This window comes from Hippopotamus amphibius, chromosome 5 (genome assembly GCF_030028045.1).
Source record: "Hippopotamus amphibius kiboko isolate mHipAmp2 chromosome 5, mHipAmp2.hap2, whole genome shotgun sequence".
Classification (NCBI taxonomy): Eukaryota; Metazoa; Chordata; class Mammalia; order Artiodactyla; family Hippopotamidae; genus Hippopotamus; species Hippopotamus amphibius.
The window spans coordinates 36,522,577-36,538,923 of record NC_080190.1 but is presented as its reverse complement, the minus strand read 5'-3'; the positions used below and the strand labels follow the sequence as shown (position 1 = coordinate 36,538,923).

The 16,347-nt window shown below is 39.1% G+C and overlaps 1 protein-coding gene across 4 annotated transcripts in view; it reads right to left on the bottom strand.

Annotated features, from left to right (window-relative positions):
* Positions 1–16,347, bottom strand: part of CPEB3 (cytoplasmic polyadenylation element binding protein 3) — a 176,580-nt gene that overhangs the window by 59,970 nt on the left and 100,263 nt on the right. For all 4 annotated transcript variants that reach the window (XM_057736335.1, XM_057736334.1, XM_057736337.1 and 1 more), the window contains exons 5-6: positions 14,074–14,241; positions 11,877–11,966 (exon numbers count right to left, since the gene is read on the bottom strand). In XM_057736335.1, coding sequence (XP_057592318.1) covers positions 11,877–11,966; positions 14,074–14,241 — 258 coding nt within the window. The remainder of the gene's footprint in view (positions 1–11,876; positions 11,967–14,073; positions 14,242–16,347) is intronic.

Genomic DNA, 16,347 nt, shown 5'->3' with positions numbered 1-16,347 from the left:
GAGGTTCAGGGATTAAATAACTTGCTGAAGGTCATCTATCTGGTAACTGCTGGTGCCCACGTCTGAGTCCACAAATATCTACTTCTTGTCCCACTGCTTGCTGCTCTGCCTCATGCAGCATCAGACAACTGGCAAATTCTACATTTTAACTCAGTAGACACCTCCCTGCAGATGAGCCCTGCTTGTACACTGCCTGAACTTCGACAATCTAATTTCTCCTCCTTGCACTTTAACACTCCTCTGATGAGTTCTTAATGCTGCTGCCAAAGGGTTTTCTTGGTGTCACCGTTTCCCCTTCTCAAGACGAAGGCTATCCTTTCTATTTGAAGAGACAACCCAAGTCTTTGCTCTCAGCTTTCAAAATGTTTCACCAGATCCTCTCAGTCAGCTTCCCGTTCTGAAGTCTTTCAAATGACACATCCCCTCTCGGTCTCGCTCGCTCATAGCCTTAGCCCTGTCCAGTTCCTGTCAGCAAGTCCTGTCCCAAGCTACGCCCTCTTCTAAAACATTCTCTTTGCCTCAGCCTACCAAATGTGCACCTGGCATTTCAGTTTCCGAATTTTAGTTCAAAAGAAACTTCTCATCAGGGGTGGTTTTGGCATCTCTGAACTAAGCAAGCATCCCTCCTTCCCAGCACCTCTGCCTGAGCATAACACAACAGGTACTGCTGTGACAAAGTACAAGATGTCTCTGTTATTTAAGTGGCGGCTCAGCTTTGTCCTGTGGCCTATACATTCCTACTGCCCGTTCCTTTCTGTACAGTCCCTCAAACTATTAATGCTTTGAAATCAAACACTAACTCTTAGAGTTCTTCTTTAATATAATGCAAAAGACAGAAATGTTTCATAGAGCAGTTTAAACTGAGGGTGTGCTAAGCTTTTAAAAGCCACAATAGAATGCTGCTCCGTCTGTCAAAACAGGACAAAACAGAACAAAAAGTCCACTCTCGCGGCTCTGCAATACAGTTTCCATGTTTTTTTATAAGAAAATCCATCCTGAGAACAAAACCTTCAATCAATTAAATATTAAAATATAGGATTCATAATTCACCAAAGAGTATGAGTACTATAAGTGACGACCTGAATTAAAAAAAAAAAAAAAAAAGCAAAGTATTACTCAAAAGCTTACAAACTGCAAAAGGTTAAGTACAGGCTAAAACTCCATTAGGTTCCCAACTTGATCAGTTTATGTAACTCAGAAGGTGGAAAAACTTGGAATCTGGGCCTAAAACAACACTGACTTATTTCTATCCAAGTTACACTACAAGGGAAAAAAATGTGAAGTTTGAAAACTTTCCTTTCCAAAGCCAGATTTAGACAGACTGAAGGAAAAAGGAAAGAGAGGCCGTGAATCCAGCCCACTGCAGCTTCACAATGACCTATTTTGCCGATTTCAACTAAAGCTTTCTTTCTGTTCTTCAAACAACATCTCCTTAGCTGGTCGGCTCAAGGTCAATCTGAATCCCATGTGGCCCAGCTTATGCCAGGTTCACAAACCATACTGGTATTGTATAAACTTCCCCGACTGCATGACCTTGGTCACAAGGACTAGCAGTCAAGTCAGCCTGACCAGTGTAGAGGAAATACAAGATCATCCGTAGAAACAGCCACACTCAAAGTACACATTTTACTAGAGGTGGGTGGGAATCATCAGAGCAAAAGGCATGGGTCACTTATATAAATATGCATGAGATTGTTACCGTTCTGTCCACCTGGCTGTGCACCTGAACTGCTGGGGCTGAAGCTGGCTTTCATGTGGGCTGAGGATGCCAGCACCACCGACTTCTCAACATGGTTTCAGAGCCACGTGGCCAATTGCCTGTCCAACATCTGCAGCTGGCTGCTGCCCTGCCTCTGCTCCAGAGGTCTCTGCCAACAGTGGTAGTGCAGCTGCACTCACTGCCCAGGAGATGCCAACTCTTCTTCCTGGCCCCAGCCCCACAAGAGGTGAGACTGTTGGCAGTATCAGGAGCAGCTGCTTGGTACAGAGCCAGGGGTAGAAGGCTCAGGGTAGGTAGACATTTTTTTGGTAGCTGCAGTAACAGCAACTTTGGACGTGGGCTATTCTCCCAGGAAGCAATGAGGGGGGTTATGCTAAACACATCTACCATCATAAAAGTTTCCCATGCCCAACTCGTCTTCCTCGCTGCCAGATTCATAGCCCCACGCTCAAGGAAGCAGAACTAAGCCGTTTGCTTTTTAAATTTTTCATTAAGCAGTCAAGGATTCTAAGACCACTACCATTAGGATGGCCTATGTCACAGCAAGGGGTTAAAAGATGAACCGAACCAATCAGATTCCCTCTCTCTGGAATCCAACTAGAAATATGAAAACAACTTGCCCACTGGAAGCACAAACAGAGAGGAGCACACATGCAGAGAAGAGATGAATCATGATAGTGTGGAACATTACAATGAAGAATTCATAGCTCCCACTGTTCAAATCCCTGCAGTCTGCCACCCCCAGCACAGTCTCCATGACACCTGGTTGAATCAACGCTCCTATTTTTGGGCTTTCCTTGTCACTCATAACCACGACCTACCAATTCGAAGAGAATCTTCTGATCCTGCAGTCAAAGGACTCCCTTACAAAGCGTTGCACTCATGTCCAGAAGTGGTGTGGCATCACCCAAGAGGCAGAATCCCACGGTTAAGCTACAGCTAAAGGGCAGCTCAGACCTATAGCCTCAGCCTAAACCAGCTCTTCAGAAATACCCCAGTTATGTGTGGCCAACAGAATAGAAGAATTCAGGAAAAAGCCCAGGATCACTTTCATTTTTAAATAGCTATGAAAGTGTACCATGGGTCATAAAGCTTAAGTTGCTAATTTTTATATAAAATTCAGCCTTGCAAATAACAGTATAATTTATCAGATTATACAGCTTAAACCTATCTTCCTTTCCCACAAATCATACACCCTAGCAAAACAAAAACAATTTTCTTGGTAATTCACCAGTAACATAGTATAAACTCTTGGTCTTCCCAGTTCATGTCTGTCTAATAAGAGCTCCATGCTCCTAGAAAAAGACACATTACCTCTTTGAGTCTCAGTTTAAAATAAAGGTTGTGTTAGAATGAGATGATCTTTAGGGCAGCTCTAAAATTTGATGGACTCTACTCTCTGAACAAGTAACAAACTCATCATTTGCAAAGATAAAATTCAACCATTTAACAAATATCTGAGGGCTAGCCATTGATGCAGATGTGCAAGGTACTGAGTATAGGGCAGTGGACAACACGTTAAAAACCCTGTTCTCATAAAACTTACATTCTAATATGGAAAGCAGAAAAACACATACAATTCTTTTTCAGGTTGTGATAAGTACTCTGAGGAAAAATAAACTGAGGGGGCTTCCTAGGTGGCGCAGTGGTTAAGAATCCGCCTGCCAATGCAGAGGTCACGGGTTCGATCCTAGCTCCAGGAAGATCCCACATGCCACAGAGCAACTAAGCCCATGTGCCAAAAAAAATAAATAAATAAACGGAGGGTAAGAGAGATAGAGAGTAAGAGGGTAGAGGGGTTGCCATCTGAGATAAGGAAGTCAGGAACGATCTCTCTGTGAAGGTGTCATTTTGAGCAGAGGTCTGTCTAAGGGAAGAGAAGAACAGTCCATTCAGAAATCTGGGGGAACGTGGTTTCAGATAAAAGGAAGTACTAAGCCCCTGAGAAGCTTTAGTTTACCTCAAGGAATAGCAAAGGAGTCAGTGTGGCCAGAGAATGTAAGAGAATGACGGAAGATGATGTCAAAGGACACCCAGGACTCGAAAGATGAGACCCAAGAGGGAAAGGTTTAAATGCTTCAAGTATAAGATTCGTATCAATGCAGTTCCTGGCTTCTGCAGGGGTCCATTATATTCTAAACACATAGGCAAAAAGGTAAGTCCACAACTGTATTTATCTGACTTGGAACTAAGCAAAAAATGTGCTGCAGATGTCCAAATTAGCATAAACCTCATAAAGAAAACTGCTTTGGGAAGCCATGTAATATCAAATCCAGAGTCATTAAGATTTTCATTTCTTTTAACTCTGGTTAAGCTTCTGCTGCAAATTTATCCTAAAGAAAATAATATGAAAGAAAAACCACACACAAGGCTATATTAACAGAAGTATTATTTATAATAGTCTACATGACCAGCAAGCAAGTCAATTATGGTGCAGCAATAGGTTAGGCAGCCACTTAAAAAATATGAAAATTAAGCAGAAACATGGGAAGAAGGAGAATAGAAAACTATATCTCTGCTATTACCACAAAAAAATATATATATGAATAAAGACTGGAGGGAAACAAAAATGATGACAGTTGGCTCTGCTAGGGAGGCAGGATTATTCTTTTTTTTTTTTTTTTTTTTTTTTTTTATTTATTGGCTGTGTTGGGTCTTTTTTGCTGCGCACGGGCTTTCTTTAGTTGGCGGTGAGTGGGGGCTATTCTTCGTTGTGGTGCACAGGCTCCTCATTGCCATGGCTTCTCTTGTTGCAGAGCACGGGCTCTAGGTGCGTGGGCTTCAGTAGTTGCAGCACATGGGCTCAATGGTTGTGGCTCACGGGCTCTAAAGCGCAGGCTCAATAGTTGTGGCGCACGGGCTTAGTTGCTCTGCGGCATGTGGGATCTTCCTGGCGCAGGGATCGAACCCGTGTCCCCTGCGTTGGCAGGCAGATTCTCAACCACTGCGCCACCTAGGAAGCCCCTAAGGATTATTCTTATTGCTTATAAAATAACACTTGTTCACTGCAAACCAGATTGCTCTGTTCTGCTTTTACTACTTCATTACAATATTAAGGCCTAGAATTAGGGTAACAATCGAAATTAGTATGATCACGTACTTGACCATCTCTATTCCATGAAGGACTTCTCAATAACTCTGCAATAGCTGATGGTGCTGACTGTTCTTTCTTGAAGCTTCTTTCCTTTAGTTTCCATAGCCAAAGACACACCCAGTCCTTCACTCAGCTGCATCCTCACTGCCATGTCCTCTTTATCTTTCTGGTTCCTGACAAAATTTACTTATTAACTGTTTTTCATTTTCTTCTCCCTCCTCTCTATAAAGATGACTCTTCAAGAGATGAGTACCTCCAGCTCCAGTCTCTTTTCCCAAACACCCCAGCCACAATTCCAACTGCCCATTAGGAATTTCCTCTCAGATAAGATGTGAGGACATACCAAACTCTACTATCTTTAATCAGATCAACACCACACCAAACTGATTTTCTCTCTATCGATTCCCCCACATTCAATAGTGCCATGATTCTCCCATTCCGTGGAAGGAATTTTAGCACATCCCTGCCATCAAAACTTACCACCATCATGATCTACTCTATCAGTAAGACCACTGGTCCCTTTTTCCCCCCATTCTAGTAATACCTCAATGTTACTATCTTAGGATTTCATGGTCCTTATTACTTCTTATGAGCTTGATTACAGAAAACCCTTAAACGGGTTTAGTTTTCCTGACTCTAGCTAAAAACCAAAACCAAAACCAAATAAAAAACCTAACCTCTCCCTTGCTTAATAAAGAGAAAAAAAAAAAAGTCTTCAATGATATCCGGGCACTATGAAAATATTCTATGAGCACCGTCTCATTTAATCCTCATAAACCCAGAAGTGATATTACTGTTTCTACTATGCAGATTAAAAAAAAGAGAGAAAGAGAGATTTAGGACGATTAATAATCAGCCCAAAGATATAGCAATAGCAAGTACTGGAACAGGAATCCAACGCAGGCAGCTTACTCCAGAACCTGTACTTTTGACCACTGTTACTGGGCCCAAGTCCCAGGCCTGGCAGTGAGGCTACAACATAACCCCGCCTTGAACATACCTACCTCTTATTCCCAAACGACAATAATACAGTGCAATATTTGGGACTCTGAGGTTAGCCTGTTTAGGCTCAAATCCCAGGCCAATTGTGTAACACATGACCGTGGACAAATAACTCTCTTTCAAACTTGTTTCTAACTCTTCAAAATGGGAATAATAAGGGTGCCTACCTGTGGAGTTAGTAAGATTAAATTAAATAAAGCACAGAAAATAGTAACCCATTGCCTAGCTCAAAACAAGCCCTTAATAAATGTTTGCTATCCTAACAATCATTATTCAAGCCCCCAGAATGCTGATCATTATTCTTCTTCTTTTCCTGCCTACTTTTTAAGACCAAGGTGTTGCACAGCCCACAGTAACCTGTTCCTCCTCTGGACGCCTAGGATGTTTTTCATTCATCATTAACCATAAGCTGATCTGTATTTTATTCAACAAAAATAACATCATTCATAAAACCTACTGCAGGCAGGAACTATTTAAAGCATTCCACATGGGTTCAGCCATGTTAATCCTCATCACAACCTTATGAAGCAGGTACTCATATTATCCCTCTTTTGTAAGTGATGAAATTAAGGAACAAAAAGGCTAAACAGCATGCTTAAGGTCATACAGCTAATAGGCGGGGGAGCCTAACAAGTCCAGTTCCAGAATCCATGCTCTTTACCGTTACTTAATGTTTCACATCTGTGTTCTCATGTCTCCTCTGGAAAACTGCAGCCTTCTCAAAAACAAGAATGGTGTCTTCTCTAGATCCCCCACAAGGCCATACAGTATAGACCCTTCCATAGACTGATGTGCAACAAATGTTAGATGGATTGATGATCTCAATGCTGCACAGTGCAAATGTGCACCAGGACTCTAGGCCCTCTATTTGCATTTATTCTGTTCTCTCACTATCCCTTTGCAATAACTATCTTCAAATTACCTGCACCCAAGCTATTATAAACACAGATATGTTGATTAGCATTTTGTATAACTGTAGGATTTGGTTCATGCACTAACATTTGGGAGAACTTCTCTTTCCATGGCTCAAAATTTCAACTCTACTATTCCAGAACTAAAAAACATGAGAATGCAACCTCAGGAAACTTCCTCAATATTTTGATTAGAGTTGAATTTCTTTTCATTATCAAGAACCAAACGCAGAAACACAAAGCAAGACTGCTTTGGGTTTGATCCCTGGTCCAGGAAGATCCCACATGCCAAGGAAGAACTAAGCCCATGGGCCACAACTACTGAGCCTGCATGCCACAGCTACTGAAGTCCGCATGCCTAGAGCCCGTGCTCCGCAACAAGAGAAGTCGGCAATGAGAAGCCCCCGCAAATGAAGAGAAGCCCCCCAGCCCTGCTGCCTTGCCACAACTAGAGGAAGCCCACACGCAGCAACAAAGACCCAATGCAGCATAAAAAAATAAATAAGTAAATAAATAAGTAAATAAATCTTAGAAAAAAAAGACTTTGCTTCAGTTTTATCAATAGCTATTTGAAGATATTTTAAATTGATATTTCTATTTGACCCAACTCCATTCTGTCTCCACCCCAAAGACAAACACCACACAAATGCCTTTATACCTATTCTCTCTTGGGGACTAGAGCAATTCAGGGAAGGGAAAAAAATATCATACTTCTTTTCAAGGCTTTCTTTCACTTCATCTTCTCCTCCCTCAACCTCCCTCACAACATTCCAACCACACTTCCTTCATTTCTTCAAAGACAATAAAGCCCTTTTCACATTCAGTATTTCCCATATGGTATTCTTCTGCTTGGAACGTGCTTCCCTACACTTTCTAGCTAACTCCTCAATTTTCAGGTCTACTTAATCGCTATTTTCTCAAAGAAGCTCCCTCCATATTCCCAATCTGAATCAATGTCCCCCTTTTAAAGTCACCACACTCTCCATTTTTCCTCTAGAGGACTATCATAGTTTGTGGTATTTTGTGACTATTTGACTTCTTTTAATCCCCCCCCTCCCCCTGCCCCAGGACTCTGATTTCTATGCCTTCTTCCGCCTTCCATGTTCTCAGAGGTGCTCTGGAGAACACCAAGCAATTACCTCCTTGTGGCCCACAGACCAACTGATCCAGAGGGCTCTGCATATCCTCAAAGAGTTGATCAAATGCCTCAGTAGCTTTGTGCTGGAGAGAACCCCAGCCTCCATCACCTCCCACTCTGCTGGCCCAACAACATTTAAGGGGACAGCTGACGTGCTTGGTCACTGCTTCTCTACGTGGATATTAAGTTCTCCATAGGCCACTGAAATGGTCATGGTTTTACAAACCGTACTCCACATATGTACAGGTACACCTGCTGGATACATGAAAGATTCTGTTTATTTCACTAGGCATATACTTTCTGAGAAAAAGACAAGGGGACTCAATAGTGGATGGTTCATATCTTCCTCTTACTTACACATAAGCCCAAAGCATACAGCCAAAGAAACTGTGCCTTATGGCCAAGCTGAGGTGACCTAGGAAATGTACGATCAGCAAGAGGGGCATTACCAAAAAAACACTGACCTGAATTAAAACCTAAGGAATTTCACAAAAAGTAGGAACAGCATGAGGGGGCATTACTAAGAAGGCACAGAACAGTTTGGGGTGAACTACTTAGATGTTCCCAATGTTCAAAGCAATGGGCACGGATTCCCAAAGTTACTTCAGTCTTGGAAAAACACCAAATTTCTTTAGGTCCTTCCAAAATAGGTCAACCTGCAGACGTTAGCTGAGAGCAAAACACAACAGGAGCCAATAGTATAATAATTATTTCTCCTCCTTGACCCCAAAATCACCAGAAAGGCAATCTGCTCTCTGAGGATGCAAGCCTGAGGACCAGAATCAGGAGATCCAGATTCTCTTCTTGGCCTGGCTCTCACTAGTCCATTCTCAACACTTAACCTCAGCTATACAATAAGGGCACCTTCTCTAATGTTCTGCAATTCTATATTATTGTGCTGTTACATAGGAGTGCTGCTGAAACCATGGAGCTCACAGAGCTGCTAAACTCTACACTGCTCATACCAACCCAAATGCTCTCTCTTCAACCCTTAGAAACAAATTTAAGTAGGATATTGTAGAGATGACATGTGTACAGAAAAGGCCGACAAGAATAGTGGTAGTCCAGAATCCATTAGGCATAAGGTATGACTAGAGATGTGAAAATATTCACCTTGGAAAAGAGAAGACTTAAAGAGAAACTGATAATCCTTTAAGTACCAAGAGATACATGTCACAATAATAACTTACTGTTTTACTTTACTGAACACAATTGACCAGTGGGTAAAGCCTGCATGACCATATATGTTTATTTTTATTTTTATTTTTATTTTTTACAATGACCATCTTCAATAGAAGAACAAAACTTAATGATTCGTTAGGTCTGCAAATACACAGACTTCCTCTGAAATAAACTGCCTCCTTTGTCACTGGATGTTTCAGAAGCTAAACAAACAATTCTCTGAGCTATTTTAGAACAGGAGCCAATAAACTTTCTGCAAAGGGATTTGAGGGCCACTGTAGTCTCTGTTACCTGTTCTTCTCTCTCTCTCTCTCAGTCTGTGTGTGTTTACAACCCTTAAAAATATAAAAACTACCCTTAGCTCACAGACCAAACAGAGTTTGCTGACTAGTGTTCTGCAGGCGTGCTGTCCAATAAATATATGAATCAGATATGTAATTTAAAATTTTCCAATATCTACATTTAAAAAGTTAAAAAGAAACAGGTGAAGTTAATTTTAATATATTTTAATCCAAAATATCAAAAACTATCATTTTAACATGTAAACAAAATTACTAATGAAATCCTTTACCTTTTTTAAAAACTAAGTCTTTGAAATTCAGTGTAGAGAAGCAGAAGAGATGACCATCCAATCAACACTTAATTCTAATGACTCAAATCAATGAGGAAAAAATGGGATTGTTAATATATGACTGTCGGGACAACTGGCATGCTACCTGGAAAAATAAAGCTGGATCTTTCTTTCTCCATACAAATTCCAGACAGAAATGAGATGTCAATGTAAAAAAGTAGAATAATAAATTCAAATGGCCAGTAAGAGAGAAAAAAATGCCAAAAAAGACGTTATTTTAACCACCAGATTCGCAAGATTGAAAAAGTGCTGTATCTCCAGATCCTCAACAAAACAAAGTTTCACAAATCAGGTACTATTGGTGGGAACATAAATGGGTATGACCTTTGTTAAGGGCAGCTTGGCAGTACATATAAACATGTACCTCACTTCCAGAAATTCACCCTAAGAGGTAATTAGAAAAAAACAAAAAAATGAAGTCACAAGGATATTCACTGAAGCATCATCCATGAGAAAAAAACAACTGAAAGCAACTTAAATGACCATCAATAGGACTGATTAAATAAAACAAAGTCACTAAGGATAATACAGGTTTCTTATAGAAAGATATTGACACTGCTGGGGGGAAAATGCAGGTTGTTAAACAGCATGTATAGTGTGATCCCATTTATGTAAAGTTCTAAATTTCATATAAATGTGTATATTCATAAAGACTTAAGAAGGATATTTAATAAAATATATATAGTGATTATCTCTGACAGAGGTAGATTTAGGATAATTTTCTTTGGACACAACCATAGATGGGCTTATCTTCATTTTTATTTTTTACTATGATCACTGACACCTTTTATCCCAGAATCATTTTTATAACCTTCTCAGAATGATGATTTTTTTTTTTCAGCTAGCACTCTTAGAAATATCCTTTATACATGTCATTTTACAGAGTATGTTACATGCTCCACAGTGTGGTGAATACATTCTTTCACTGAAATAGCACTGCCCTCATTCACATGTGCAACTAGTACTCTCAGGAATGTCTTTTTATACGTGTGACTTTACAGAGTGTATTACATGCAGCACAATGTGGTAAACTCATTCATTCACTGAAATACCACTACTCTGATTCAACGAACTATTAGCATGCTTAAAAACATGTTTTAAACACGTTTCTTTAGTGTCATACATGCACCACAAGGTAAATACACTCCTTCAATGAAATAATCAGCATAAGTTTTATCTTTTTTGATTAATATAAAACAATTTTAATTTTAAAAATTATTGGAGAGGATTAACAGAAGAATGTTAAAAGCAAACAAACAGCCTTATCTTTCATAGGATATAAAGAAAGTGGGGAGAAGCATAGGTGACAAATCTAATAAACCAGACATAAAAGGAAGCCTCCTGCCTTTCCTAGGTTAAGCTATAATTTGATTCCTATACAAGACACAGGAAGGACAAGTATTTTGACGGCATCTTCCTGTGGTGAGTATTGTTACACAATAATACACATCAAAACCCACTTCCGTAGAGATGAAGGACATCCTTGAAACATGCAGATCATAACACAAGAAGAAAACTTTCTCTTTAACTCAAAACACTCTTCAATATAAACCTAGGAACATGTCCAGAATTAATATCATCAAAAAAGTTCCCTAGATCCACAGAAATGATAAACTATAAACAAAGAGATATATTTTCATGCCCTCATAAACTACCAAAAAAGCCTACCAAAAATAAAGGAAGCCAGGTCATGTAAGGAGTTCTTTGCTAGTTTGCCCTTTACCCGTCAACAGGCTAAGTCACTGAAAATACAGACATGGATAAAGGTAATTTCATATGCCATTCTTCAGTCACTACCTTTTCCAAGTTTGGGGTTTATAAGATCTATAAAATCACAGGGCTATGCATCACAAATAAAATTTGACTCAAAACAATCTTTTCTTCTCCATTGTTGACATTCCTCAAAACCCTAGATCTTTTCTGTTAATTAATGAAAAGTTAGCCAAGGCTCATTCACAATAGACTCACAGGATCTCACTGTCAATAAAAGTAGATGCCACAAAACAATCAGTGTGCTCCTGGGGCAGTAGTCTCCAAGTGGAAACAGTAAAACATAAAAAGATGATCAACATTAAAAGGTTTTCTTAATTGGGGGGAAAAAGTCAACAACTACCTCCAGAGTTAAAAGGCTGCCTTTTATTGAACTATCATGCTAGCTCACCAATAGGCAGGCAGTGCAGACATTTTAAGCTCATTACCTTTAGGAGGAAAATACGACTTGCTTTCAGCTTTGTGAGGCCAGTCTACGACGAGAGGTCCAAACCTGCGAAAGCTGGCAGTGATCTCATCTACGAAACAAAGAAGGAATCTTAGCAGAAGAGAAAAAAATACTGCAAACAAAATAGCATAAAACATGTCTTTTTATTTTAAAATGTTTTGAGAGCTATTTTTTAAAACATTTTTACAGAAGTTGAACCTACTAAGTGAAATACCATTGTTGGGGGGTACATTTGGTTATTCACTTTCAACCACGCAGAATGTGTTTCTAAGTATAACTCACTTCCTTTCACTTCCAATAAACCTGATATAAAGAATTTAGAAGAAAAAAAATCTGACATTAGCTAAGGTGACCTTGCTGTCAAGTAAAAACAGTAATGTTTGCTGTTTTTAGAAAAAAAAAAGGCAAAAGTACACAAAACATTTAAAATACACTTCCACTTGTGTGAAATAATCTCTAAGATTATTAATCTTAGATTATTATTATTAATTTAAGATTGTTTTAGAAATAGATACTATTCTTTTGGTGAGGCATAGGGACAATAAGTAGGTAATTCTATTTAGGGATAAGAAAAAGCTAAAAGCCAATGGTCTCTTTCTCTCATACATACCTACTACACATCCTATAAAGAAAATGTTTCAAAAGTTATAGCTTGGACTTCCCTGGTGGCGCAGTGGTAAAGAATCTGCCTGCCAATGCAGGGGACATGGGTTCGAGCCCTGCCCTGGGAAGATTCCACATGCCACGGAGCAACTAAGCCCGTGCGCCACAACTATTGAGCCTGTGCTCCAGAGCCCATGAGCCACAACTACTGAGCCCATATACCGCAATTATTGAAGCCCACGCACCAGGAGCAGTGCTCCACAATAAGAGAAGCCACTACAACGAGGAGCCTGTGCACCACAATGAAAAGTAGCCCCTGTTCACAGCAACTAGAGAAAGCCCGTGTGCAGCAATGAAGACCCAATGCAACCAATAAATAAATAAATAAAATAAATAAATAAATAAATTTATTTCTTAAAAAAGTTATAGCTTAACAAATGTATCTTTTCCTTCTGACTTTTGACTCAAAGCAGAAGGTTATAACTAAACTCCTAATCAGGTTTAAGTTGCCACTCTCTCAGCCATGATCAAAAACTATGTCTTAAAGAAAAATCCAATTTTTAGATGAGATTAACACTAATAAGAGAATAGTTTAGAGGAAAATGAGCCTCCAGCTGTGTACAACTTTAAAGCAGTAAGCCTAAAATAAAACTGTTTTTAGAGACTATTCTCTCATTATGAAAAAAAGAAAATCATGATAAATTAGAGAAATATCATAGCTTGAATAATGCTGGCAAAACAATTCTGTTCTGACAAAGTTTTCATAGCAGATCCAAAGCCGACTAGAACTAGAATTGTTGTTTTTTCCCTTGAGTTAACTTTGTCACAATTCTATTTTGTTCGTCCATTCAACAAATATTTATTGACAGCCTACTATGTGTTGACTGGCTTTAGGCATAAGTGAAACTCACATTTGGATTGGTATCTCAAAAATATTGAGAAATATACTAATTAGTCTTTATTCTTTCATTTATTTATTTTTAAGCTCTTTATTGAAATAAAATTCCTTTACACTCTTGTACCAATAGTCTTTATTCTTTTAAAGGCAAGAGAGGGTTTTTCATTAACAGGTATCTATATTAAAATATGAGATGGTGTGCTGTGATAGACAGCAGCAAAAGCTCTGGAATCACACCAATTTTGATTCCAACTGCACCATGAGCTACATAACCCTGGACAAACTGTCCCTCTCTGATCCTTAGTTTCCTCATCTATAAAATGGAGTAGGTAGGAGATGCCTTAAAGGATAGCTATAGAGATTAAATGAGATAATGTAAAGCACTTAGCACAACAATGGGCTTATTGTAAGAGTTTCATAAATATTAGCTCTCATGTTTATTTTAAAATGTATCCCCAAATTAATAACTAGGAAACGGAAAGTTGTTTGGAGACTGCTGCTACGTATGAAGGGCAGACCTCAGTGCACAACCTCTTACTTCCCCATCTATCAAACATCCTCATCTGCTGACACTAAGATATGAATATCCTAAAGCTGCCTTCAGGAAGAGAGGTAGGGTCAGATAACACAAATGACAAACCTGGCCTTTATAAAGTTATTAGTGAGTGCACTGTACCTTCATCGATATCAGGCGGAAGGCCTCCAACAAACACCTTTCTAGAGTAGCGTTCTACTCGCTCCCCATTTTGACAGCGAGTGGGAGAACTTAAGCCAGATGACAAGGACTGATCGCCGTGACTGTCGTCCAGGAAGGCATCTTCAAAGGGAAAGAGAGAAGATCGACCTGAAACAAATGTGGGAGTTTCTACGGTTAAAACTATTTTCTTGGACAACACGCGCTTTATTAGAAGCCAAAGCACAGAGTGAAGCATTCCAAAAAAATATATCCTGAGCTGTAACTTTTTCAATAGAATAAGTGACTACCAGGTCTAGACAAGCTTATAGCATCATTTTTGTGTAAAGGTATGTATAGCACAGAAACAACTTGATATTAAGGAAGAAGCATCAAAAATTGCAGGTGTTTTTGCTTCTAAAAAAATCACTACATTTTATTCATACAGTCCCTATCACTGCTGCTAAGAGTATTCAGCAGTTATTTTTTCTTTCCCCAGGCGTTTCTTAAAATAAATGGAAAAGTAATCTTTATTCACAGATTTTTGATTGTTCTTTATGGTGACCTCAGAGGTTCACTTCTAAAGACTGGCCCTGATAGCTGACAGAATATTAAACTGATGGTAGAGGCTGATAACTTCCCTGAGAGCAGGACTAAAAATGATCAAGTTTCCCCTGACGTTCCAAGCTACTCCAATTTCGAAATAAACATCTGCCATAATAAAGGGTGTGGCAAGTAAATGAAAACATAAATTAAGATGTGGGAGTACAGATATAGGTGTGGCTATGACATCTTTATTAATCTAAGCTGTATTTTATATCACTCAATAAAATGATTTTATTGTTTACTCTATAGCCAAATAAAGTCTGTAGAGCAAAGGCCCCTACCCACTTCACATGACTATAAGAAAGATGCCAGCAGTTTAAGTCTGTCAATAAATGTAACACAATAATGCCATTCAGCATTACAAAATAAAATCTAAGTTAAAAATATACAGATATATTTTATATAGATTTTTTTTTTTTCCTATTTGAGTCAGTGAGTGTCTGGTAAAGCTTACTACTAGGTTCCACTCTAAAAATGAACTATCTTGAGCTCTCGAACTTTTGAAAAAAAGGAAAACTCCCCTATAAAATAAATCATACACTCTTCAAAAAAAGAAGACTGTCTTCCCCATTTGGTCTCTCCTCTCTATATTTCCCTGAGACCTAGGTTCTGTGTCACTACAGACAACTCTCTAAAACAGAATATAAATAGCCTTGGAAAAATACTGAACATTTATTTCTTTTGTTAAAAAAGTTACTAACATAACTCTGTTTATTTCATGAACAACCCAGGTGGTATAAGAAAGGCACTGTTTTGATGTTGAAAGTTAATAAATAAAAGGGCCAAAGAATTTTTTTGTTTGGCTCTTCCCAGCTTAGCTACAAAGAAACAGAATAAAATTTGTCACCTCTTGTCACCTAGCTTTTTTAGCCTGGCAAGGACAAACAATAGACAGTAAATCCTCATCCCTTGATGTCTGTTTTGTTCACTGGGGGTGAAAGAACTAGATCTGCAACAACTATAGGCAAAATGAGCTTCCCAAAGACATCCAGAGACGTTCTCTCATGGCCGTCGGGTCTGCTTTCCATATAGTCCTACTCTGACAAGCACATACCCAAGTCAGCATTTCCCACATTACGTTCCTATCCCTACCTCTCACCCTCAACACTAGTAACATGAGATGATCAGAAAGCAAAGCTGGTGGCGGGGAGGGGCTGGGAGAACTAAATCATATTGGAAAATACTGCACATCTTTATGCCCTTCCCAGAGATTCACAAGCCACATTAGAATACAAAGACTAGGAAAAGTTCTGCAGTAAAATCACTTAATCTAGCATTACCTGAATTTAAGAGAAAGGAAACTTTAGCATACATATATAACTCAGTGGAAAATACTTGAAGAAATGTTTATCCACATTCCACGAACACCAAACAAATAAGATAGTTATTTGGATGTCCCTGCCAAAGAAATCAAGTCTGGTGAGAGAGACAGGCAAGCACATAATTATAAAAGAGAGGTAAATACTAAGAGAAGACTTTATCAAATGACACAAGGGCACAATTTACTGCTCTGCAGAAAATGGCAGTGGGGGGGGAGGGGGGAGACTAGAGATTTCACAGGAGGGCAATTTTGAGCAGAATCTTGTGGAAGTTGGAGTTTCTAAGGTGAAGAATAAGAATCCAGAGAAAGAATTTTCAAAACAGCTCTCCTCTTTCCCTCCAAACCTACTC